At 46.6% G+C, this 25853-nt stretch overlaps 3 protein-coding genes across 5 annotated transcripts in view; 1 reads left to right on the forward strand and 2 right to left on the reverse strand.

Moving 5' to 3' along the window:
• Nucleotides 1-7346, reverse strand: part of DDB2 (damage specific DNA binding protein 2) — a 49696-nt gene extending 42350 nt beyond the window's left edge. For both annotated transcript variants that reach the window (XM_077180083.1, XM_077180082.1), the window contains exon 1: nucleotides 6526-7346. The gene's annotated coding sequence lies outside the window, so the exon portion shown is untranslated. The remainder of the gene's footprint in view (nucleotides 1-6525) is intronic.
• A 110-nt stretch (nucleotides 7347-7456) lies between these two features.
• ARFGAP2 (ARF GTPase activating protein 2) lies at nucleotides 7457-17023 on the forward strand. 2 transcript variants are annotated; one of them, XM_054634909.2, is made up of 17 exons: nucleotides 7457-7617; nucleotides 7861-7979; nucleotides 8873-8945; nucleotides 9454-9585; nucleotides 9675-9755; nucleotides 10573-10675; nucleotides 11263-11319; nucleotides 11874-11918; nucleotides 13006-13058; nucleotides 13398-13534; nucleotides 14083-14214; nucleotides 14680-14808; nucleotides 14888-15016; nucleotides 15401-15527; nucleotides 15645-15735; nucleotides 15854-15972; nucleotides 16396-17023. In XM_054634909.2, exons 1-17 carry the CDS (start codon nucleotides 7546-7548, stop codon nucleotides 16414-16416), a joined length of 1620 nt encoding a protein of 539 aa, XP_054490884.2. In that variant the 5' UTR covers nucleotides 7457-7545; the 3' UTR covers nucleotides 16417-17023. The 2 variants fall into 2 exon arrangements, with proteins under 2 accessions (XP_054490884.2, XP_054490885.2); XM_054634910.2 differs by lacking the exon at nucleotides 11874-11918.
• Nucleotides 17024-17650: 627 nt separating this feature from the next.
• Nucleotides 17651-25853, reverse strand: part of CSTPP1 (centriolar satellite-associated tubulin polyglutamylase complex regulator 1) — a 79821-nt gene continuing 71618 nt past the window's right edge. Inside the window, exons 6-10 of the mRNA XM_054634913.2 lie at nucleotides 24545-24740; nucleotides 22741-22850; nucleotides 19634-19697; nucleotides 18939-19130; nucleotides 17651-18785 (exon numbers count right to left, since the gene is read on the reverse strand). Coding sequence (XP_054490888.1) covers nucleotides 18950-19130; nucleotides 19634-19697; nucleotides 22741-22850; nucleotides 24545-24740 — 551 coding nt within the window. The 3' untranslated portion in view covers nucleotides 17651-18785; nucleotides 18939-18949. The remainder of the gene's footprint in view (nucleotides 18786-18938; nucleotides 19131-19633; nucleotides 19698-22740; nucleotides 22851-24544; nucleotides 24741-25853) is intronic.

Genomic DNA, 25853 nt, shown 5'->3' on the forward strand with positions numbered 1-25853 from the left:
CTCTGGGTGGCACTCCCACAGCCCTGCCTGGAGCTTGGGGCCATTTCTGCTTTAGTTTACTTTCCATCCCACTTCCCATCCCCTGTGTCCTTGTGGCTGTTTTGCTTGGCACTAAGCAGCAAGGCAGGTGCAAGTATGTGGCAATCCTGCATAGTGACCCCTCAGTGCTGTTAAAAAGTGTCCTGCACCACCTCTGCTCTGCTCTCTTTGCAGGTCCAGCCCCAGGCCACAGCTGTGCAGCTCAGCTCTCTTGTCTCCTGCAGGCTCCCCCGACTGCAGGCTCTGTGTGAACTAGAGCTGCCTTGGCTGCATTTGTGAGCTGCTGGCATTATGCTTAGGGACAGCAGGCTGCTGAAATCCCTTCTGCTTGCCAGGAAAGCTGGTGTTGCAGTTTAAATGGGCTTGAACACTACACTCAGACCCACAGGTGATCATTTCTAGGGTAACTGCACTGAGACCAGCTGCTGACAGATCATGGGACTGAACGTGAGACAAAGCCAGTACCACAAACCCCATCCTGACCCATGGAAATGTGGTTGGAAAATACCCACTGCAGGCTGGCAGCAAAGGTTGTGCAAAATAAACAAGAATAGTAAGATGGCATGATACAAGGCAAAGTGTCTTCAAAGGGACCTTGCACCAAAACCACAAAAAAACCCCCAAAAAAACAAACAAAAACAAACAAAAAAAAAAAAAACAAACCAAAAAAACCCAAACCAAAACAACAAACAAACAAACAAAAACCCAACCAAAAAAAAAAAAAAAAAAAAAACAACAAAAAACTTGTAACCATGTGATGAAGCCCTGCCCAGGTCCAGGCTACAAGGAGGTGAAAAACTCAGGGCTACAAGGGAGTGAGACTTTACCAAGCTACCTAGGTTCTTAGCAGATCAAGGAGGATTAATATGAGATGATGAACAAATCCTTGCTGAAAGGGAGGGGAAGGGGGGGGGGGTGAAGTAGGTTCTGTAACTGGAAGAAACTGCTGAGTTATCTTTAGAACATCTTGACTAAGCAACATGGCTCCAGTGAAGTTTTCCAAACTAAATTTCAGGCAAATCACCTCAGTTGCTTTCAGCACATCTATTTTTTGGCCATGTCCTGCTTTTCATCATTCAGTAACCCTGCTTGCAGAGGTTTCTGGTTTATCAGTCTCTCAGCTTAAGGCAATTATAGCTGCAGCTTGAGACAGCTCAACAGGCAGTGTAGTGGTGCTCAACACTTCTTCCCCCGTAGTGTGGGGATCCATAAGCTCTCCTCTTCAGTTTCAGCACTTTCACTGGGTCCTAATTACACATCCTGTGGTCCCTTCCTTCCTGCATTTTCTTTCTGTCCAAGCAGCTGGAAGTCTTCTTCCAGGTCCTCCACTCTCCCCCTTTGACTTTACCTCCTTCCTGAATCTATTGATCCTGCTTGCAGCAGAAGGCTAAAACTGAAGCAGTCACTACCCCCAGCTGTAACCACAGTATCCCTTTCTCTCAGATTCTCTTCAGGGCTTCACCACAGACAGTGCCAGACAGTTCCTAAGGAATGCTGCGTCCATAATTCTATGGATGTTTGTTTCACCAGTGGCTCTGCATCCCCTCTACACATTGCAGCCACCTATGGAGCTGAAGTACTGCTACCTACTCCCCCTGCACCCAAATCCTTCAGTCCTAGTGACCTGTTAGACAGTGGTGATTCTACTCTGAAAATCCTTTGTTTTCAAAAGAGCTTTCTCATATTGCCTTGCTTATTACCTTGTCTTCTGGTCAGCTCTGCCTGCCCTTCTTTCATGGGTCAGTCTTCTGCCTAAGGCACACTCCCAATGCTTGTAGGGGCTGCAGGCAACTAGTCCCTGTACTAAAGGGATTCAGTTTATTTAGGAAACTCCTGAGTGGGGTGATCTGCAGGGAAGAGAGATTACACACCTACTGGAAAATTTGGAAGAGTCATGTCTGACGGGTGGACAGCCCTGCTGGTTCTGACCTCAGGCAAGTTAGTGCCTGTGCTGTCAACTGCCCTTGAAAGAAGAGAGCTCAGGCTCTACTCATTTCTCAGTTTTTCACCTTGCTTCCATGTGGTGTGATGTGTATGTCTTCCATCACTTGAGTGATTGTCCCCTGCCAAACAGCCTGCTTCCAGCAGGCACACCTGTAACATCTCCAAACAGACCACCACAGCAAGATCTAAAACTAGTCCTCAGATCCAGGAAACCCCAGGCCACATCAGCTAGCATACCCCTACTTTGGGGCATATTTAAAGCTTCCCAGGTCCAAAGCACCTGCCAGGCCAGAGGTAATATTACCAAACATTTGCAAATCAACATTTAACTTTAATATTGGAAATGGAGTAACCAAAGCCTGAAGATACTCATGTATATACACACAGACATTCACTTAACAACTACTCAGGAGCAGCACACTCCTGTCCTGGCCCTACACTCCCATCACCCTTTCCATCAAACTGCAGCAGTTTTTCTGGCAGCCCAGCAAGGCTGTCTGGCACAGCAGAAAGGGACAGTCCTCTCTTCTCCCTTTCAAGACTTCGTAGCCCTTGCCTTACTTATTCAGCACTTGCACAAGCCCAAGATGAGCTCAGCAATGCAATGACAATCACTGTTTGAGCAGGGCTCAGTACACAACTCAACCCACAGCTGCCACTTCCCAGAGTGGGTGCAAGGGACAGCACGTGCAGCAGGAGCAGCCTTTTGGCTGCAGCACAACCCCAAATCAGAGCAAGCCATCCATGACTACACTTCTCACTATTACCCATCTGTTGTGTTCCTTAAATTATGTGTTCCTTCAACCTTTGCTGGCTTTTCTCCAAACCTCAACATTTGCAAGACTGCAGTAAAATTGTGTAAGTTGTGAACTTTATTCACTGTACACATACTGTATTAGTGCCTTCTCTTAGATCTTGCTAGAAGCATTGCATGGAGCCAGTGAGTGACATGACTGCCTGCCTTGGTGCTATACTTTTTCCTAGGGAGGCAGCTACTAATTACACCCAGTCCAGCACACTGGCAGCCTGGTCAGCCACAACCCTCAGCCAGCTGCTTCCCTTGCATCAATCCAAGCGAATACATGGCAGGGGACTTAGCTGACTTGACAGAAACCTAACCTAACCCAAGGAAAAGCTTTCCATATGATCCCTGAAACCACAGATAATTAGGAGCATCCTCTTACACACTGTCCCTTTCAGCTGGGAAGGAGCATACCTGCTGAGAACCTGTCCCTTGTTGTAGTGAGAATGCTTTCTACTCAGTTTTCCTCTCCTCCATTTGTGGCTGTGTTTGCTCCTTCCACAACTGAAAATAGCCAGGCTGCCCTGAAACACTGAGCAGAGATTTCTCCCAGAGTTACTGGCTATCCCCAGGGGAAATCACATGGATTAGTTAGTGTCTGTGAACTGCTTAGTAAAAGAGGAGGAAAAAAAAATTTAAAAAATATATGTGTTAGGAATTGCTTCTTTGCCCAAGGCATCATTGTAGATTTCTGGTACTCCACCCAACATTGTGAACTACAGGAAACTACATCTCCCTATTACTTTTTGGGTAGTTTACTAAATTTGCCAGCTCCTTTCCCAAAACTTTTCATTCAACCAAAGTGTGAGAGGCCAATAGGTCTGAATAGGAGAGGAGGACTCAGCCACCTCATGTCTCTCCTGCACAGTCCTATCACCCATGTTCTTTGCTGGGCAGTGAGAAAAGAGCAGGGTCCCTTTTTCCCCTCTACCACCCTGCTTTTGGACAGACTCACAGAGAAGCACTTCTTACCTTTGGCTCAGGCCTGAAAGTTCAGGGCATGTTTTATCCCCGTCACAGCACTTCCCTCCTGAATCTCTCCAGCTCTTCCACAGTAACCTCATGCCCTCAGATTACCAGACTCCTGTATTGAAAATGTGTCCCTGGTGGTATGGCAGACTCCCAAGATCATGCCTGGTCATCATCCTTTGCTTTCCTTTGCTGCCTTGGATAATGCTGGGAACTATCTTTTATTGGCAAAGGTGGACAACAGAATGGGATCTCTGATTTGAAGACTAAATCAGGGTCTGGTGTCACAGCAGTCAGGAGGAAAGAGGTAGATGTCATTGGGATGTAGATGGATAGGGAAGCTGAGAGCCAAAGAACAGGCTGCCAGCTTGGAGCTCAGAAATTCAGCACTAAAGCACATGAGATGCAAAAGAAACAGATGCAGGAAATAGCAAGAACAGTGCAGTGACAGCACTCATTCACAGGGAACAGTCAGCAGCAGGAGGCCTTTCCTGTCCTGACAAAGGCAACAAAAAACTGATTTTTTCTCAGACCAGCAGCATGCTCTCCCTGCTGCTTTTATGCAAAACTGATGGACAGGATCAGCAGCCTTGCCAGGATCTGGAGTAACCAGCATGGGTTTGAAGGCCTGCAAGAGACCCTCCTGAGGTAGAGAAGCTGAAGCAACCTTGCTGTAGCAAGCATTCTGAGGGCACAATGCAGTGAACAGAAACTGTGCTTCCTCCATGGAAGAGAGGAGCTGGCACTGTATGTCCCCAGGTCTCCTGGCACAGACCAGCAGAGACAAGTGTGACACTGACCTACTGGCCTCTGAGGCTGCTTGGCTCCTCCTGAGCATGTGCCATTTCTCTGTGTCATGATTTAACCCTGCATCCAAGCATCACACATCTCACGCCACCCACCCCACACCATTCACTGGGATGGTGAAGAGAATTGGAAAAAGATAAAATTGGTGGGTGGAGATAAGAACAGTTTAATAAATGACATAAAGTAAAATATAATAATAACAACAACAGGAAAAAAGGAATTAAACCCAAGAAAAACAAGTGATGCACAATACAATTGCTCATCGCCTGCTGACTGATGCCCATCCCATTCCCAAACACAAGAAAGAAACAAGCAGAGAAGGGGAGCAGCACCACATAACTGATGATGACAGGGCAGGAGCAAGCAACTCAGGTTGAGGCAGCTCCTGCCAACATGAACACAAACACTCCCAATGCACTCTCATCATGTGAACTTCCTCCTCTACACAAGAGGCAGCTTACACAACCTGGCACCAGAGACTCCCTCTCGTGCCCTTGTGTAGCTTCACCAGTCAGGGCCCTGAATGCACTAACAGACCTTCACTGTCCAGAGCAGCCTCCCCTACAGCTCTGCCCAAAGCCCCTGCCCATGGGGTTTGGGGAGGGTGTGTTTGCATTTAAGCTCAGCCCAGAGTTCCCAGGCCCTGTCTGAGCTACGTTAGAGCAGTAGTAGTCTCTGGCTGTGCTTTGTTGATCTTAACCTGTAGGCTGGTTCATCAGCCTGATCTCAGGCTTGCCTTGCCTTATGACCACAGACACACCTGGCAATCACTGGGCCTGATCCTGACCCAGTTTGACTGCAAGCTACCTCATCACCATGAGCTTGCCCAGCTATCTCAATTCTTGGTGAAATCCAGGCTATGCCAGGCCTGCCCAGCTCTCTGTGGTCAGGTACTGTGGGAATGGGCTATGCCCCATGAGGGCCCTGGCTGCTGGCCTCAGGAACAGCCCCTCACAGTTCTCCCTGTCCTGGTGTGCAGCCAGCCCTTACATCAGCTCTCCTGGTATGACTGCCAGGACAGCTGCACCATGAATGGCATCGGGGAACTCAACTTGTTTAAAAATAGCTGTGAGGAAAATGCTATCAGTTACTTTTACCTGCATTGCTTCCCCAGCACGTGTGTGTAATCCCAGAAATGGCATATAGGCACCATTAAGGTAGTAGAATAAAAGCAACAGAAACCAGGGAGTACTGAAGACTGCTCCCAAGAATGAGCTCTGTCAGGCCAGATCAGGCTTCACTATCCAGCGCAGAAACTCATCTCAGAGCAGCTTCAATCAGATGTGTCAGCCAGAAGCCTCTCATCTTACTGCATGTGCCTACCATATCAGGTCTCACTGTGACCATACAGTTGGAGCTTTGCTGATTCCCAGAACACAAGACCCTGCTAAACCTGCAAGGGTTTTTCTGCAGGGCTTTTTTTTCCCCTTAAAAATTCTGTTGCTCCTCATTGCATCTCTATGTCCCAATACTTTATGTATCTTCCTAAGACCATGGGTCCTAGGTTCCCATTGCAAGGAATTCTATTGTCTACCTTAACATCTGTGGAAATGAGTGAAGAAAGCCTTTAAGTTTAAACTAAAAGTTGTCTTGTCCAGATATTAGTACATTTAAGAGTTTCTTTTAGTGACAAGATGGTGCTGCAGAGCAACCTCTTTTCAGAGGTAAAGAAATCCCAATGCACTCCATCTCTGTAGTACCATGCTACTGATTAACTTTTGTTGTTGTTCTCGTCCTCCTGAACCTCTCATTGCTCTGCAGTCACTTTTTTTTTTTCTTTGCTAAAACATGAAGTCGACTATATGCCATTGACTTCTAGCTCACAGCACAACCATATTTTTTCTATTTTTCTTACATTATAACTGAATGACTTTCTAGCCAATACCCTACTGTTTCTAGGCAGGTAACATAGCAGTATTAAGGGCCCTGACATAATTTTTGCTCTGAAGTAACAACTTCCCTACCTTGATTACTGGCTCATGATTCCTTGATTACTGCATAGCCAAAGTAAGAGCTTCTTGAGATGTCGCCCCTGATTAAATCAGGGCTATGAAGATGGAAAAGAGTCTGAAGGGGAAGCCATACCAGGTGTGGATGAAGTCACTTGATCTTTCAGCCTGGGGGAAACTGAAGGGACCTCATCTCTCATCATGGTCTTCAATATCCTCAGGAGGGGAAGCATAGGGGCAGGTAGTGATCTCTTCTCTTTAATGACCACTATCAGGCCTAGAGTTATCAGTGGAGATTTAGGTTTGATATTAGAAAAGAGTTCATCACCCAGAGGGTGTTTGGACACTGGAAACAGGCTGCCCGGGGAAGTGGTCACAGCACAAGCTTGGCAGAGCTCAAGACGTGTTATGACAATGTTCTCAGGCACATGGCATGACTCTTAGGGATATCCTGTGCAGGGCCAGGAGTTGGACTCGGTGATCTATGTGGGTGCCTCCCAACTCAGGACATTCTGTGGTTCTGTAAATCATCTCCAAATCCCCGTTCGTTTGTGCCCGGTGCCCTGAGGCTGGCTGCTGGAGCAGGTGATGCTGTAAACGCTTCTCTGAGATGACCCACGGCAGGCACGGCCCCATTGCTATTCTAAAGCTCCCTTCCCTTGGTCGGGGCCCGCAGCGGCCCCCAAAGCACAGTCCTGGGGCACAGCCAGCAGGGCTCCCCGGCAGCGCTGGGACTGCCGAAAGCGCTCCGAGCTCATGGGGCTCTCAGGGCGTACAAAGCCCGATGTGCGCAGAGCGATACCATGACCCCCACGAGGCGTGCGGCCGGCAGCAGAGGCTGGGGTGATCTGGCGCTGGCGCTGGCGCTGCCCCACGTCCCGGGAGCGGAGGGAAGGAGGGACCGCGGTCTCTTCTCGCCCTTCACACCCACGGACGCGGCGGGGGGGCCGGCCCAGCACGGCTCTACCGCGGCCGCGGCGCCGATTGGACCCGGCCGGCTGCCGTATCCGCGGGGGTGTCTGGGAAGGAGAGATCATGGCGGCGGAGCCGAGCAAGACGGAGATCCAGACCCTCTTCAAGCGCCTTCGGGCAGCGCCGGCTAACAAGGTAGCGGGGAGTGGCCGGGGTCCGCCGGATTGTCTGTGCCGGGCTATTGCTCTGCGGCCGCGGACTGCGCTCCGACTGGGCCCCGGTGGGCTCCGGGCCGCGCTGCGGCGGCTGTTAGGGCGGCCGGGCAGTGGCCCTTGGGGAGCGCCTGGGCAGAGCGCCCGGGGCCGCCGAGCTGTGCAGGGGGTGGCGGAGCGGCAGAGTAGTCGCTTCAACCTGGCTGTCCCTCTGCCTTCGCTTTAGTCGTGCTTCGACTGCGGCGCCAAGAACCCGAGCTGGGCCAGTATCACCTACGGGGTCTTCCTGTGCATCGACTGCTCCGGCGTCCACAGGTCCCTGGGCGTACACCTCAGCTTCATCAGGTGCGTGGGGAGCGGTACCGCCGGCACGCCTGGAGCAGCCGCCCCGCCTCGGGTGGGGGTACGGAGGGATTGGGAGGGAAGCATTATCGCGGAGCCATCACCTCGGGGGTTACGAGGCTTGCTCGCGGGAGGTTCTGGGTCACTCAGCACTTCCAAAATGGAGTTTCCAAAGCACCTCAAGTGGAACCTCGATATGTTGCTTTCGCTAACCTTGTAGAAACGCTATTTGGACTTGGCATTTTAGGAAGAGAGACGAGAGCGGTGCATGAATCTCGCCAGTAAGGCAGCAGTGTGGTGCACATAATTTTTCGTAATGCTGAGTAAGGCAAAAGGAGGAATATTGTTTAATCTTTTTGGTATCAGCCTAATGGGGAAGATGGTGTTGGCTTTTCAGCCTACTTCTTGTTTTCAGTACTTGTAAAAATTAGCATTTTAAGTTAAGAGAACTGTGACCTTTACTTGTTAGGAGAGAAGTTGAGTAAGTGGTATGAGACACTCTGTGTCCCTTAGCTTTACTTGGATGTAGTCTCAGTTGCTTTGTCACGTGTTTTGGCCTAACCTGAGGGACGGGCTGAATATGAGTCTCTCGTGTTGTGGTGAGATCACATGTAGAATGAAAGTTCTTGGCTGTGCTTTCCTAGCTCAAGCTCTGCCCTCTAAACAAGCAGTACAAGGGAGAGATCCTCAAAATTTGGATAAAAGCTGGTCTTTTTTCTCACTTTAAAAGTTGAAATTAATTTTTTAGAGGAGCAAAGAAATTCCCGAGATGTTCTTTCCACCTTTGCCTCCTGCACTTTGGAATAGTGGTGAGATCTCACCATTTTAGGCCAGAGCTCAGTTTTGCATTTGGTTTGCCTGGTCTTTATTAATAGAAATAATTGGTTCTCACACAGGTCCACAGAGTTGGATTCTAACTGGAACTGGTTCCAGCTGAGGTGTATGCAAGTGGGCAGTAATGCCAACGCGGTGAGGAGCCTCTGTAGGCATTTTGCTTGCTTTCCCTCTTGCTAATCCACATCCTCTGTTTCTTGGGTTTTTTTTTTCCTTTGTATGGCTTTCTTGGTACCAGTCTGACCTGAAATGTGTAATGGAGGGGGGAATTTGTCAAGTGTGTTTGGACATCACACTGTGACCTTTGCATGCGTTGTTTTCAGATCTCTCATTTTTTTGCACCTCGTTTAAATGAGAGGCATAGCCTTCTTAAATGATAGAAGTTAACAACACTGATCAGTTTGAAAGCTCATGCTCAGCTTTGTGACTCAGAATCATCTCTCTGTAGAGAAGGAGGATGATTTTCATATGCCCCTGGAGTGAGATTTCTTGTAGAAAGCTGATCAATGAATGGTTAGTTTATGCTGTGTTCTCAGATTTTCATCCTCTGTCTCTGGGAAGTTTTCTTTTTCTGTTGAATTTGTCTAGTGCTTGCTTGAGTATGATCTAGCAGTCAGGAGACTGAATATTCCTCTCTTTTCAGACTGCTTTCTTCCGCCAGCACGGCTGTACCACTACAGATGCCAATGCTAAATATAACAGTCGAGCTGCCCAGATGTACAGGGAGAAGATCCGGCAGCTGGCAAGTGCTGCCATGGCCAAGTACGGCACTGAGGTAGGTCTGAGAGCTCTGGAGTGCTAGATGGGTAGTGCTGGATGCTGAGTCTTGGAGGATACCTTCTTTTTACCCTCTCCTCTCTTTAGCTGCTCATAGATGGACTGAGTGGAGCCCCTGGGCACTCCCCTGAGAAGAGTGATGCTGATTTCTTCATGGAGCACACACAGGTGAGAAGAGCTGGCTAAACCAGGCAGCCTTAATAGCTCTCCAATAGCCAGCTGTTCAACCAGGAGCGGTCCCACTTAGCTTGGAAAACTCTAAATTGTATAATTAATCAGTAGTAATGTGGAGGAAGTCAGATTCAGTCATCTGCCTGGGACATAGTCACAGATCTGAACAGTCCCTGTAATATCCATCCATGTCCTTTGTTTTTGAGACCATCTTTAGTTTCAAGAACTCAAAGCTACCACCTATGCCCTAGAAGATGCTTTGTGTGCTGTGTTAATGCTTAGTTTCTTTGTACAGTTAAAGCAAGGCTATAGCTTTGTACTAGCAAAGCTATTACTTTGAACTTCTGGTTTAAAAGAAACTTTTCAGTGCACAGACCCTGGTAAACTGGATCTGGGCAACTGCACCATGCCAGGCAGACTTTCTCAGGTAATGCCGGAATTGGCTGTATGGCAAATAGAGACAGTAGAAGTGGAGCTGAATTTTTTCCAGGAAAACTCATTCACACATTCTCCCAGATTTAAACTTGTTTACTTTCACCTGGGAAGTCCTCACATTAGCCAGCTTGTCAAATGATTCTGTCATTCCTCCTGGCCTTACATTCAGCTTAGCTTCCTTTTTGTTGTTTTCATTTTTGTCCCTGCTAAGGGAATGTGGACTTGTCCATATGTTATGTTCAAGGAAGGCATAGTCTGAAGCTTGGAATAAGTTTCCTTTGGCCTAAAATTGAGTACAGGTCACTAAATCTGTAGTAAATTCAGGATTGTTTGGTTCATTCATCTTCTGGAAGTAACTAGAATGAGTATCTCCTTGCAGTCTTCCAGTACCTGGGATGTAGCAGATGCTAGCCAGAATCCTGCACAGTCTTCTCCAGAGATGGAAACAGCAGCAAAGTCACCAGAAGGCAGTGAAATTTCAAGTGAGTTCTTTACTGAATAATTTTTCCAAGAACCTGTCTTCATTTCCAGGAGAATACAGTTCTGTACCACTGTTGGAAGGGCTGAACTTATCCTTTGGTTCAGGGCTGAAGGAGTGGAAGTTCTACACACTCTTATGATATTTAGTTAAATTAGTGGAGACTTCTAAAAACACTACTCCATTTGGGCTCAGTTCCCTGCTTTCAGATGTTATTTGTCTAAACATTCTTCTCTACCTCTTGAATTTGTTGGGTCTGAAAATGACATAGGACTGAAAAATTTCTAGGGTGAAGGACAAGGAAACCAAGAACCTGGGGGCATAGCTGTAATTTGTAACAGCTTTGTATATTTCCCTGCAGAGTGTTTGCTTTCTTAAGCAAACTGTGTTAAGAACACTGCAGAAGGAATAATTTGCTCTGTGGAGACATAAAGTTGTTTTGCTTGGGAAATTGCATATTTCAAGCTGTAACTGGATTTATATGTGGGGGCAGAGGAGCTAGGAGAGATGTATTGCAGCTGTGAACATACTGGAAAGAAAAGGGTTGAGAATCAATCTGCTGAATGTTCTCTTCTGGTTTTGTGCCCACAGATCCCAGCCAAGGTCCATCTATTGACTTGTTGAGCACATCTCCTAAGGCTCCTCTAGGTAAGACTCTTCACTCTCAGATCAGTCTTGCTCTTATACCCACTGCTCAGCAGTAAGCTCAGTGAAGTTGGAAACAATGAGCCAGTTTCCAGAATGCCTAAACAAGCTTATCTCCCTGTTGAGCCAGTACTTAGGATGTTCCTGAAGCCCAAAACCAAGTCACAGTTTTCTGGAGGTTTCTTCCTCGTTTGGATAATTGAGTTCACAGCTGTTGCTTTCCCAAAAGTATGTTTTCCTGGTTTTGAGCTTTGGACAAAACTTGCCACTTGCATATCTAGGACTTGGGTGATCAGGGCCACGTGGCTGTTTCTGTTTTTTTTTATTTGTTTCCCCACAGAACCTTTGGAGGCAAATGAATTTTTAGTTTTCAGAATAATAGGGATTTGTATCTAATTCTCCCCTGCCATTACTATCCTGGCTGCACACAGAAGATCTAGCTGGAGCTTCTTCCCTTATTGAGAGCATGCTCCTAGCCCACAGTGGGTTCATTCTGGGTGGAAAGCCTGTGTCCTCAAGTGTCTGTTCATTCCCCATGTTTTACGTCTCTTCCTCAGACATGTCCGTGTATCTGTCAACACAAGGGGCCGCTCCTGCTGGAGGTAACTGGCTAACAGCTGGCCTGCGCTGGCTGCTTGTGACAACTCTGCTTGCCCCTCCTGAGATTCTGCCTTCAATTCTAACTTTAGCTTCCTGTACTTAGAGAGAGAGAACAAGACAAAGCTTATATTGTTGTACTGAGATCTAAACCAGATATGTCGTATCTGTAAAGAGACTGTATTAACATTTCTGTTAAATGTTTCCTGAAATATAAAAATCTCCAAACGCAAACCCAAACAACCTCGATTCAAGTGTTAGGAACAGCAAGTGGAAAACAGTTTCAGATAGTGTGAATGTTTTGAATCTCCTTTTTTAAAAAGACTTATCATAAGACTAGAAAAGATAAGAGAAAATGTGTCAAGAATAATTTATGGGCTAACAAAAGTCATGTGGCTGTAGAAAGTCAGGAGACGCACACACACTCACACAAAATAAAAGCCCAAAAAGGGCAGTAAAAGATTTTGGACTTACCTATAGGAAGCTGGAAAATGCTTTGGGCAGTCCCTCTCTGCTTGTTCTTGGACTTCCCCAGACATCTGCTGCTTGGCTGGCCCTTGTCTGGTTTTACAAGTGTGGCATGCCCTCAAGAGTGACAAGTGCAAGGTGTTGGGGAACCTGTTGCTTTTGCAGCTTGCTGCACTTTAGGTCCATGTTTTTGTATGTTCATGTAAACACAACTTGAGAGTTCTTGCTGCTTTGTCCCTAAGGCATTGGTGAGACTCTGACCTTCACATGCCTCTGAAGCTGCATTTTATTGAATTTGTGTATGAGATAAACCTAGTCTTTCTCGAACTACCCTGGTACCTGCTGCATAACACTCAGAGGAGATAGTCACAGTTCTTAATTCAATTATAAGTTGCTCCAGAAATGGACATGCTTCTTTAGGCTACCAGCCTGCAACTGGTGGAGCTTCTACGTGCAACTTTCTTGCCTGGGTGAAATCACCCAGGCTTTTGATGTGAAGATGCATGGTGTGCCCTGGACGCTACTGCAGCTGGACTGTGGTGGATGTTCATGTGGGTTGCTGTCTAATTTTGGTCTCTTAAATTAATTCCCATCTGCTTATTTGCTACTTCCCTCCTTTTGCAGAACTTAAATCCTCCCTCATTGGAAAGAAGAAGCCGGGAGCTGCCAAGAAAGGGGTATGTCTGAGCTCTTTTATGGAGGGGACGTAAAGCATGTCTTGCATTTCTGCTGTCCTTTCCCTGATTCTTGCTTTCTGCTTAACAAAGCCGTAGAGATCTGCTTTGGGGAAAGGAGACCTTAAGCAGCCTGTATATTACTGTAAAAAATATTATCATTACTGGTTGTGGTCTGAAGCATATGAGGTTATCTCTAAGTTCTGGCCACTGATGGATTAACTCTTGGATGACAGGGAGACTGAAGGCCTCACTGGTGCAGCAAGAAGTAGGATTCAGGTTTTCTTCTACAATGAACAATCTAGGATGAAGAATTCACAGGATTTTGTTCTTGTTTTTAAGCTGGGTGCAAAAAAAGGTCTTGGAGCCCAGAAAGTCAGCAGCCAGAGCTTCAGTGAGATTGAGCGGCAAGCCCAGGTGGCAGAACAGCTGAGGGAGCAGCAGGCAGTGGAGTCCAGGAAACAAGCCGAGGAGTCGATGTAAGTGCCCTGTTTGGGATGGGTACCTTGCATACCTAAGGCAGAAGTAGTGTGAGGTTAATGCTGTTCACCCCAGGACCACCAAATGTGACTACAGAACATACTGCATGAGAGGAAGAGCAGTAGCTGTATGCCAGTATGGCCCTTGCAGCAGGGCACAGGTTATACTGCTGTATTTTATTCAAATTAGCATTCCTGGAAGAGCGTAGGGAGCAGATACTTCTGTATTGTGTGTTTCCGTTCACCTTTGGACGGGACTGAAAATGCCAAAGGCTGAACTGGATGGATCATTCTGGATGCAAGGGTGGGGAGAAGACAGACACCGTGATGCTTACAGTAAGGAAATCATGGTTAGCCAAAGAAGACTTGAATCCCAGCGGAGGAGATGGTAAAACATGCAATAGCTTTTGTTCAAGGATTTTTGGCTGAGCTGCTGTGAAAAGTGGCTGTTTTGAAAAGTGGTTGGGGTTATTTAACCATTGTTCTTCTACAACACGGGCAGCAAGGGAGGGTAATGAGCTGGCACCCACCATGGCTCTTTCCCTTAGAGTCACCTCAATGCGACTGGCTTATCAGGAACTGCAGATTGATCGGAAGAAGGAAGAGAAGAAACTCCAGAACCTCGAAGGGAAGAAACGTGAACAAGCAGAGAGGCTGGGCATGGGATTGGTATCCAGAAGGTACTTGGCTGTAGATGGCATAGTATAGACATGTGTCTTGGAAGTACCCTGCTCTGGAAAAGTTTCTTGAAGTCAGTAGTTTGCTCTTGTAATAGATAAGGAGATGAGTTAAAGTGCTCATATGCTGTTTTCTGAAAAGGCTTTGGGCCCCAGAAGGAATAGAGACTCAGTTCAAAGGTTCTAGTTCTCATTTGAGCTTTTCCACAGATATGTGTGGCCTGTCAGTGTCTAGCACTAGAGCCCTGCTGCTTGACAGGTGCCCCCCTGCAGGATCCTTCCTTGAAGAAGGTAGCTCAAGACTTCTGAAGGAGCATAGATTAGTGGTGAATGGGGCTGACATCCCCCAATTCTCTTTCAAAACTTATATTACCTGTGAAGGCCAGATTCAGTTTTGAGGCAGACTGGTTGTAGGGACTAGATGCTGTCAGACCCATCAGCCCTGACTCTGCCTGTTTGTTGTGCTAGTTCTGTTTCACACTCGGTGATGTCTGAGATGCAAGTAATTGAACAAGAGACGCCGCTGGTAGCAAAATCTTCCCGCTCCCAATTGGACTTGTTTGAAGATGGTGGTAGCTTCACATCCGGACCCCCCAAGTAAGACTTAGATTTAGTGTAGTCTTTGCTTATTCCTGAATTTTATGTCTGGCATAAATTACCTATTTTTGGTACCTAGGTACAAATACAGTCCCTTCTCATTCGAAGATGCATTTGGCTCACGATGGGAAACGGACTCTTCATGGGGTATGGACAAAGAGGAGGAACCAGAGGTGACCGTTTCCAGCATTCGGCCAGTCTCAGAGAGGTAAAGTGCTTGTCACTGCTAATGTACCTTGTGCCCTTGTGTAGGGGACAGAGGATAAGTGTGGGAGCTGTGGCATAGATGCTGCTGTAGCAGGAGCCTCGTGCTGTAGAAAATGACTTGCAGAGGCACAGACAAGCCCAAGAAAAAAGGCCTCGAGTGAAAGGGCCTCGGACACTTCTTTGCCTGTCATGTCTGTAAGTTTACCCAGCTTTGTGGTCGTTGAGTGCTCAGACACCCCCCTGAAATGGGGAGAGGAGAGCCCCAATGCAACTAATACTTAAGGATGACTTGCTTTCCTTTGGTTAGATGAGGTCTGAGACAGAAGTCTTGATTCTTTACTGTGTTGGTGAGCTTAATCTGCGATGTCTCCTTTTGTTTCCTCAGACCCACCAGTAGGCGGGAGATTGAGAACAGGCCATCCATGGTGGAATCCAATGAAGCTCGGCAGAAGTTTGCTGGGGCTAAAGCTATCTCTTCAGATATGTTTTTCGGGCGGGAGGCAGATGCTGAGGTAGATGCATTCCACAGTGCTTACACTGGTACAGCTCTGGCTTAACCTCCTCCTGTTTGCACAGGTCCTACTTTGTTCCCTTCCTATACAACATTTTTGTTTTGTTTTCTTCTGCAGTATGAAGCCAGATCCCGACTGCAGCAGCTCTCAGGCAGCAGTGCCATCAGCTCCGCAGACCTGTTTGGAGAGGCTGACAATGTGCACTCAGGTTTGTTAGCACTCAGTGGGTTGAGGAAGGGGGCAGCTTTGGAAGACCTAAACTGGAGGGGATCAGGGTGCTTTCTGGAGCTGAGGGACTCTGGGCTAAGTCCTCTTGATTCTTGTAGGTGGTGTGTCTATTGGAAATGTCCTGCCTGCAGCTGACATTGCACAATTCAAGCAAGGAGTGAAATCAGTTGCTGGCAAGATGGCTGTCCTGGCCAATGGGGTGATGAACTCCCTTCAGGTGAGTTTACATTATGGCAACTTGAGAAAGGCTGTTGTCATGTTCAGGGGCTTTCACTGTAACCTGCTTCCATTGGAATTATCACTATCTTCTCAAATTATATGGGAAGTCCCAGGAAGACACCCGTCTTTTGTAGCTGTTGACTGCTGTACAATAGCTGAGCAATTGCAGGGGCCAGTGAACTTGGCAAGCCTTACCCTCCTGCTGCACAGGACACCTTGCCATGTCAGATACACCTTCTCACACAAATTCCAGGCAGAATTCTAGAAGTCAAGGTCATTTTACCTTCTGCGTTTGTACGGTGTCCTGTCTAAATAACCTCACACTGCATTAAAATACCAAACCCCCCAGTTTCTTGTTATCTGTCTCTGGATTTTGCACAAAGGTGTTGTAGCAAGGTGTCTCTGTCTGTTTCCTCCCTAGGATCGTTACGGTTCATATTGATGACCCAGGGACTGCAAGGGGAAGCCAGCAAGAGGCACTGATGCCACCTTTGCCTGGAGTAAACTCCACAGGATTGTCTTATTTGTCTGGGTTGGGTGGGGAGGGGAGAAGGTAAGCAGAGGGGGTCAGGACATGGCTGTGCCCAGGATGCTTTCTAATATCTCTGGATTCCACTCTATTAAAATTCAATGTGCCCTCATACCCACTGCTATCTACTAGCCAGTGGAGACAGGCCTTCTTACAGGGTTAACGTCATTGCTGTAAAAGATATGACACGAACTCCTGGGCTGCCCTCATCAGTGCTCCTGTCCTTCTTTGGCCCATACCTTAGCTCACCAAGTGACAGAGAAAAGGGGAATGCTATTTTTCTGAACATCATATGACATGACTGTTTTTTGTTCTGATCACTGCTCCCAATCCATGGTGCTGTGGAGTCCACTGTATTTGCAGGGTTTGCCTTTTGCTGTGATCTAGTCCTTTTTACTGTCTTCTAAACCAACATATATGAATGTGGGGAAAAAAAATCAAATCAAAGAATATTTTTTTAGCTTCTAACTACATCATCAGCAAAAAAGGCCCAGGTAAAGAAGTAAAGAAATTCACTGGATCCCTGGTTTATTTTGTTGCCCAGCTTCGGATCAGATCAAAGTACTGAGCCTCTGACTTAACCATGAGATGCAGCAGTGAGGACATTTCATCCTGTTCAGTTTAGTCTCTGGTTTTAACAAGAGTGGTTTTCTCTTCCTTGAACTATGGTGTTGAGGACTAGATAGGAAGAAGGGTGGGAAAGGGCTTGTTACACACTGTTAGCAAAAGAGAGGCTGGGGCTGTTTGTTCTGGAGCCTTCTGTCTGCGACTGGGAAGAGGCTGGCATGGGTTTCACCTCTCCTGTCCAGTTGAGGGGCTGCAGCAGCTACTCAGCTACTCTGTGCTGATGTTTCATTTTGGTGGGGCATGAGGGGGGTAAGGGTTGGGTCTTCTTGACCCAGTTGTGTCAATGTCACAATACCCACAGCAGGCTGGGGCTGCAGGGAGCAGCGGTGTGGCTGCCCTGTGGCTGCAGGGTGTGGTGGCAGTCCAGGCACTCAGGGGTTGGGCGGCACCTTCCCCGGCCGAGGGGCGGGGTTCCTGGGGCCTTGGAAGATGCCGGGGCCCTCCACTGGTCCTGCCCACCTGATACCCCCCGCCCCTGAGGAGGGGCTGGGGCAGCCCAGAAGACCCAAGACATAGCAGAGGCCTGACACAGCGTGCTTTATTGCCAGGCTGTCACAGCCACTCACCAAGCTGGGACAGAATGCACAGAGAATAAATAATTTAACTTACAATAAATAAATTACCCTGCTGGCACCCTGCTACAAGCTTTGGGTTACCAGCCCTGGTGGCCTGTCCTGTAGCACTTTATGACCAGGAGGAGCAAGGAGGCTCCCAAAGAAGCAGGAGAAACTGAAGTTCCCCCCAAAATAACGAGTCTATGCAAGCTGGGGTGCAGGAGCTGGGCTAGACAAAGCATTTGGGTCTGTGGAGGTTTAGACTGCTGAGTTGGTTGCCATTAATGCAATGTGATGCTACTTCTTATTGTAGTTTTAAGGACTACACTGCTGCTCCAACAATACCAGTATTTACAAAACCAGCTTTATCTCATTTGATGACTGCTTCCTTTTCCCTTAGTGCTTCTGCCCACCTAGCCCCAGTAGGTGCTCTATATGCTTGCAAGCCATACGACCTGTGGCCAAGGAATTAAAACAACCCTATCCCTCTTCTCCAAATCCTCTGAAATTCACTTTTCCAAATGACCATAATATGCTGTTAGAGGGATGGGGAGACCTCACAGAAGGGCACTTAGTAGAGCAGTGGAGCCAGACAGCACCATGCAGTACTTACTGCAATCTAGCTTATTTGCTGTATTTGCTTTGGCAAGTCTTGGACACATGGAGGAGAAAGCACAAAGTAGAGACAGGTTGCATGGCAATATCTAAGCGTCCCTTTTTTAGGAACTTCAGGAATTTCCTTACCTTTGATCATATGCAGATGCAGCTTTACTGGGAATAATAATGGAACACAAGTGCAGAGCTGCTGCTGGCGATTTTACCATTCTGTTATCTGGGCCAAAATCTGAGCAGAGCTACACAACAGATCACTGGCAAGCGGCCTGTACTAGCACTCCCGCGGCTTCAGCACCTGCTGAACTGCGCAAGTGGGAGGGAGCGCCCCGGTGAGAGCATACCCGGCTGGTTCCAAGCGGTGGCAGGCTGGCGGCTGCTGGCTTGTCTTGCCTGCCAGCAGGGGGAAGCATAACTGTAGCTGTAAATGGCTTCTGCAGAGGCACTATTCCTGCACGGATTTGGAGCTAAGAGAAAGGCAAGTTGTTCCTGGGAAGAGATGGGTGAACCCAGCATTGGGGATTAGCACAGCAACACACACTGCTGATGTAGACAGAACCCACTGTTAGAGCAGATGCTCTGGGAGGAGGTGCTGTTCCTCCAGTGGGTTCTGGAGAAGCCCAAGATGGGAATGGTCCCCACCCTCAAAACCTTCAATTTTCAGAGGAGTCTGTCTCTTCATTGGAGCCTTCACTCTCAGCATCCATTTTTCGACGATGGTGTAGAGGTTTCCAAGGTGAGTTAATCCTGGGTGAATTACGAGCTGGCATATTTGCTGTGTCTGCACTGGAGCTGGCAGGACCAGAGACAGAAAGCCCTGAAACCTGAGCTACCCTGAAAGAGAAAAGAAATATGCTAAGCAGCATGTTGCAGAAACTTCTACTGCAGCACTCTTGGAGTGAACTCTGTGAGAAAGACTTAAAACTAGCACAGGGATGGAAAGATGTTCATGGCATAGAGGGGGAATACATTGTACCTCCCAGACTCACTAAGTGAATCTTCTATTTAAACATATCTTCTGGGCTGATCTTGTTCCTTCCAACACTCCTACTTTTCACCATCCAAACAAAATTTCCCTGTTCATTAGAGAATGCTGCTTCCTCTAGATCCCTCTTTGAGTCACACTCTTCCCCTCTGCTTTTGAAGACTTTTTGTAAGGATTTTGTTAACTGCATTGAGACACCATGAAGAAAGAAGCTCTTCCTGTTCAGGTTGCTCTTTTAGCTCTATTGTTTTGTAGTAGAGCAGAGGAATAAGACAGTACTTTATTCTACTCTTCTTTAGCATGCTACCTTTAATCTGTTGCTTTACCTCCTAGTTTAGGCAATTCCACTTACAATTTCTCAATTTCCTGATCCATGGCAGGGTCCTGAAACAAGTCTCCTTTATCTGGCAGAGCCCCTGGGGGAAAAAAAAAAAACCAAACAATGAAAGTATCAGCAGAGTTAGGCTATTGATTCTTCAAGAAAAATGTTCAAGCCATAGCAGCATCCAAAATCTGGCCTGCAAGACAGAAAACACTTTTTTCCTTATACCTCTTAGAGAAATGGCCGCAATGTTGAGGATCATAGACAGATAAAGAATGATGATCCATTTGCTGTGTCTTTCATACATGCTGTAGCTGAGCTCAGACTAAACTGGAGGCAGCCTCAGTAGCCCACTGCCTACAGCCCTGAGGATTGACAGTTTTCGTTCACTGTACAAAATGAGAGTACTGACTGTCAGGGAGATGCAGTCTATCAACTTTGGGCCTTTGTTCATTGCCCACTGTAGTCACCAATAGCAGATGTAACAGATGTGGTGTTAGTGCCACAGCCTGAAACATGCACTATACCACTTAAGGTTATTTATGTTTTTGTGCCACCTGCCTTTCTTGTGGCCTCCTGGTCTCGGGGATCAAAACACTCCACAGATTTAAGGCTTTTGCTTTCCTTGCAACTCGGGAAGTCAGGCCTGACTCTTGCACATTGCCTACAGGAGTTAAATGTGGATGAACTGTGCTCTAGCATTACTTGAGGGTGTGAGCATGAAAGTCTGGGCCAGTGCTTGGGTACCCTCTCAGTGTAAGATCAATATGTTCGTGCTTCTTTTCACTTTAGAAACCCTACTCCAGACGAAGGACATGATATAGTTTAGGACTGGAACAGCTGATTGATAATCCTTGCTCTTCTCTGAAAACACTGGGACCTTAGCAGAGCCAGAAGGGAAGATGGGGCTCTTAGGAAAGCCCTCCTTCCTAATTCTTTAACAAACTCCACCTTGTATAGGGGTCATGGGAGAGTGTGATCAGCCAGCACAGAAATTACAGAGAACAGCACAGAGATTGCCTACCAGAGCCTGGAGAGTACCACTGCACACCAGGGCAAAAAAATCTATTTGATAATCTATACCCAGTACAGTGAGGAATGCTCTTTCTAAGGTTTTTCAGGAGACTTGGGTGCTACACTCAATACCTTTGGGAAGGGGCTTTGAATTCCTTGTGGGAACACAAATACGTTTGCTGGCTCTGATACCTTGCTCATGCAGGAGAGGCTGGAGAGCCACCTGTCCCACAGAGGCAAGCTGGCAGCAGTCATCAAAAATGTAGCAATGAGTGCCTGAAAACTAAAGTTTAGACCAGAACTAATTCCCCCATTTATTTGGGTTCTGGTCTACTCCTCGTGTAAATGAACTGCAAAACAGTGTCAGGAGATCCAAGGAAGTGTCTGCTTCTTTTTGTGCGCTCAATTAAAAGAATAAATGACTAAAGCTTATTTCTGTAGTTGCACAGTGAAGTCTTTAGGGCACAGGATTTACTTGGGAGAATTGATAAATGGCACTTAAAGAATTCACAAATCAACATTGACAGGAGATACACAGCAGATTCCAGTCTGCCTGGCACACTCAATGGAACTGTCCCAGCCTGAGCAAGCTGCTTTAATCTCTATCTCTGTTCCTCAAGAGGAGCTGCTGGCTTTGTGAGACCAAAACCTCCTCTGCCTGAAACTGCTCTCGCTGAAGGGTTGTGGGGAGCTTGTGATCCCGTACAGACCAAAGTCTATTGAAATCACCCTTCAGGAGAGATTAAAAGACACTAGGAAAAGAATCCTCCTTTCCTTGCCAAAAACGCTAGCACCTGTCAGACTTGTGGTTGCTGCCCCTCCTCTGAGAGAGGCCTCAGCAGGAGTCTGGCAGAGGGCCAGAGGACAGGCCTACATTAATGGAAACAAAAACCCACTCACTTTGTAGATGGCACAATGGAGGCTGTGGGCAGGATTTTTTATTTTCATCTGTTTTCTTTATGCTTGACAAGAAGTGGATTTCATAGGGCAAAGGAAAAAAAGATTTTGCTTGCTGCCATCCAGGCATCACCTTCCTCCCAGTGAATACACTGCTTTCTAAGCCTGTTTTCAGAGGGGATTGCAGGGGTGTATTCATGCACCTTTGATATATAATCTGCCTTGCCCCAGAGGAACATGAGCGGTTTAAATGGTTTGCTGTAAGAAGGGGTTCAGCCAGGGAAGACACTTTTACTGTAGTATGGCACACACCTGAGCAAAAGAAGCAGCCCTTAGGCAAGGTACACCTTTTCATTGAGTTTTGTCTTTGCAATTAGGGACTGGCAGATACTCAGGCCCAGAAGAAGAGGAAGGGGACACTTACCCAAAGACAGACAGAGTCATCTACCCTTAATGGCCAGGTGATTTGTTGAATGAAGATGAGTGTTTGGGAACACCCCCCCACAGCCCTCCCTTCCTGCTCCTGCCATTTAAATTTATCTCCTGGATACAGTCTTGTCAAACAGAAAAACCATTTCTGTTCCTCTTTGTAGGAGGAGGAAGAGCACAAGCAAGGCATATGGGGGAAATATGAAACTGTGGGTGAATTATGGATGGATTACATACTGTCCTGGGTCAATGTAACACTGCTTCCCTGCTCCAAGCCAGCACAACATAGACACAAGCAGTGAGATGCTGGTTGGTAATCCCTGTGGTTCCCACAGCAGTGTGGTACAGATTTTTGTAGCAGTTTATGTTTTATGATCAGATTTTCAACAGGCCACAGATAGCTACTAGCAAGATCACACCGCCTTGAGGGAAGATGGGGAAGAGCTGGGAAAGACTGGGCTTTTAATCTTTTAGCCAAGGAGGCACCAGAGGTTTTCCATCAGGTGTGCCCTCTTTCCTTATAGATGAGAGCAGCCATTTAAAATCTGCACGAGCACAAAGGGCTAAAACATAGAATGGCACCTCAACTCAGTAGGCCTTGAGGAAGCTCCAAAGCTTCAGGCAGACAGTAAGGCACAGTGTTACGTTTTTAAAGTTAATCCAGCAACAAAAATATTAAAAACTTCCCCTCACTCTCTTCCTGACAGTGTAAAATATGGGTTATAATTACAAATGAAATTCCACAGAAATACAAAATGACTGAAAATCTAGAGGTGTGTCATTTAGAGAAGTCTTACCTAGGGCTCGATTGATGCCCTGATCCTTTGCAAGAGCCATAAGGAATCCATAGAAGGTCATTCTCTGCACACTACTCAGCATTTCCTTCACCAGAGCAGAAGGTGGGCAGCTAGGAAAAGAGAAACAGAGATCATCTTGTCTTCTAAATTATAATCTTTTTTTTCTAAGACCAGCTCAAAATCGAGAAATAAACCCTTTCACCTGGTCTAACACTGTAAGGTTGCCCTGACTCAGTTTAAAATGAAGAGCCACCAGCTTGCTTATTGAGCACTGGATCTGCTCCCCAGTTGCTAAGCAAGATCTTTGCCTGGGGGACATCCCTAGGAGCAGTTTTACCTGTCTTCATTCCAAGGACAGTTAGAAAAGCCAAGATTCACTCAGAGGCATACACATCCCAACTCAGCATGTTTTTTCCTCTGGGAAAAATCCTCTGGGAAATACTTGCTTTCAGAAGTCAATAAACTTTCCAAGAAGTGTTAAGTTTGGAAAAGACTAAGACCACTAAGTCCAGTGGTTAATGGAGCACTGCTGTGTTCACCACTAAACCATGTTCCTAACTGCCACATCTACACATTTTTGAACACTTTCAGCGATGCTGTTATCACACTATTATCAGTGATAGTCATCCAAGGGGCAAGAAAACCTCTCCAATGATAGCCTAAATATGTCAGAGAACACTATTTAGCTAAGGACTAAATTAGCATATCCCCTTCTTCTACACTCACCTTAGTCCCTGGTCCTGAGTTCTAAGCAGTATCTCCATGGTGATTCTTGCTCTTGACCAATACTCCTTGAAGGATTTCATGCAAAATCAAACTGCCTCATAAAGAGGAAGTGTTGAACAGTCAATGGTGTAGTGGTACCCCAGAAGATGTGGGGGTGGGCTGGTGATCCCTCAGGCAGAAGTGGTTACCAAAGCCTGAGTATTGAACTACTACATGAAAGGCTAGGAATGGCTCCCCTCATAGTGCTGTGCAAAGCCTGACCTACCAGATGGGCCCACAGTACTCTTCCCATCTGAAGTTCTCAGGACATACAGGGAATGTAGAGCTTTTGTTGCTTAAAAGAACAAAACAACCCATGAACTCCATGCTTAGATATCTATAGCGCTGGACAGCAGCTCAGCAGTTATTTTGTGGATCAGAAATCTGGATTTGGAAACCTAAAGTAGAAATCAGGTGGAACTTGTTATGAGTTATTGTCCTGAGTTATTTTGTGTTTCTAGACCATGACCTTCTAGGAAGGCGAAGTTTCTTGCAGGTAGTGAGAATATGATCAAAGTATCTGTCAAAGCTATACAGTAAAGTCTGGTGTTGCTCCATCCTCTGCTGAACTAAAGCCAGTCTTGTGCCTGATCTGTAGCTGGAAACCAGCTCCAACACAGGCTCAGGTACAGACTGACAGTGTGAACTCTCCTAGGTACTAAGGCTTCATACTCCATCCACCCAGTGGGCTCTTTCAACTCCCAAGAATGCAACTGCACTTGTTTATCCCCTCTAGCAAACTCATGATGGATCTCTCCTTGATGAAAGTGTCAATGCAGAAATGAGATGGAGAGCAGAGACCCAAATCCATCTATTACTTCAAGAATCAGTTCAAACCCTATGTTTCTTTGGTCCATAAAATTGTTTCTCTCATTTGGTTAAAACTGTTCAGCTATGATGTTTCCCTTCATACTTCTTCAGTGAGAGCCATGTGGGAATATCAGCTTGTTCAAAGGCCTCTCTTTCTTCACAGTTCCAACTATACAAAGGGTCTCCAGAGACAGAGACTTCAAATTTGTATTTTAGACTCCATTCATACCTGTATTTTGATCTGTCACACAAGGACTCCAGGCACTGGTAGAACAGAGATGCCTCTACTCCTTCAAGTGGGTTGCAGTCATTTGGGGGCTGGCGCTGCCGATGTTGCCCAGAGGATGATGTTGGCACAATCACAGTATTTGGATTCTTACCAGCCAGCAGATCTTGATAAATGGCAGCCACACTTTCCAGGAACTCTAAAAGAACAGAAAGCTGTTTAAAACTCAGCACTGTAACCAGCAAAGCATCCTCCTGACCTACCAGACTGCGGCTTAAACTGTTGTTCTGTGCTGTACATAGCACTAACTGGAAATAACACAACTCTAGAGGATCCTGCATGTTCAGAACAGATATTATGCATGCCCATGCAGCCATTTCCATAGAAGTTGCTATCTTCTTCTTCTTCTTCTTAGGATGATTATGAGACGTCACTCACTCTGTTGCAAAGATTCATCTCAAGGGAACAAAGGCTAGCTAGCACACTAATAAAACAGTGAAGTGTGAAAGCTAATGTAAAACACAAAACTAGTTTGTGAAGTCTAAAATGTTTTCCTTCTCCACCTCTTGCCACTGATTTAGAACTCATCCAAGTTGGGAGCAAACTAAATTGAACTGAAACAGGAGGAAAGGGAGCATGTTAGTTAGGGCTCCAGGCTGTATATCAGCTTGCCTCCATGCTGCTCCAAAGTAAATATAACACAGGATCTAGAAGAAGAGCCAGGGCAGGTCAGGCTAGAGTTGGCAGAAAGCCTCTCCCCAGGCTCCTCATACTACCCACTGTTTACTGCAGGAATCTAATTTTAAACAAGTTTGTTTATGGATGTGGTCAGCAGTTTACAAATCTAGATTCCATTTGGAGAGGTTTGCATGTGTGTGGGTTGGTGGGAGAGTGCATGACATGCTGTGTGTGTGCACTGTGTCTGGGTGAGCAGGACAGGGATCTCTGAGAGTGTGTACACAAGAATGAGCTTGTCAGGACTCCAGTGGCATTTAAGTTCCAAGTGAATGGAAGTGCAATGCTGTGCATGAGGTGGGTGGAGAGGAAAGTCAGGAGTCAGCAGGCCCTGAGGCTGTGCTGAGGTTCTGCAGCTCAATGGAAATATTTGTTATATCAGAGAAAACTTTCCAAACACATTTTCTGTCCCTGACTAAGGGCATTACAAGCCTGGTTCTGCTTAAAATCCCCATTTTGAACTGGTTTTTTATAATAAGGTTTCATGGACAAAATTGTGATATGTACAGCGGAGTTACAAGGGAAGAATATACAGAGAACTATTGAGAAAAAGAGATTTTTGTATTAGGGATAGCAG

The sequence above is a fragment of the Agelaius phoeniceus genome, chromosome 6, assembly GCF_051311805.1.
Source record: "Agelaius phoeniceus isolate bAgePho1 chromosome 6, bAgePho1.hap1, whole genome shotgun sequence".
In the NCBI taxonomy this organism is placed as follows: domain Eukaryota; kingdom Metazoa; phylum Chordata; class Aves; order Passeriformes; family Icteridae; genus Agelaius; species Agelaius phoeniceus.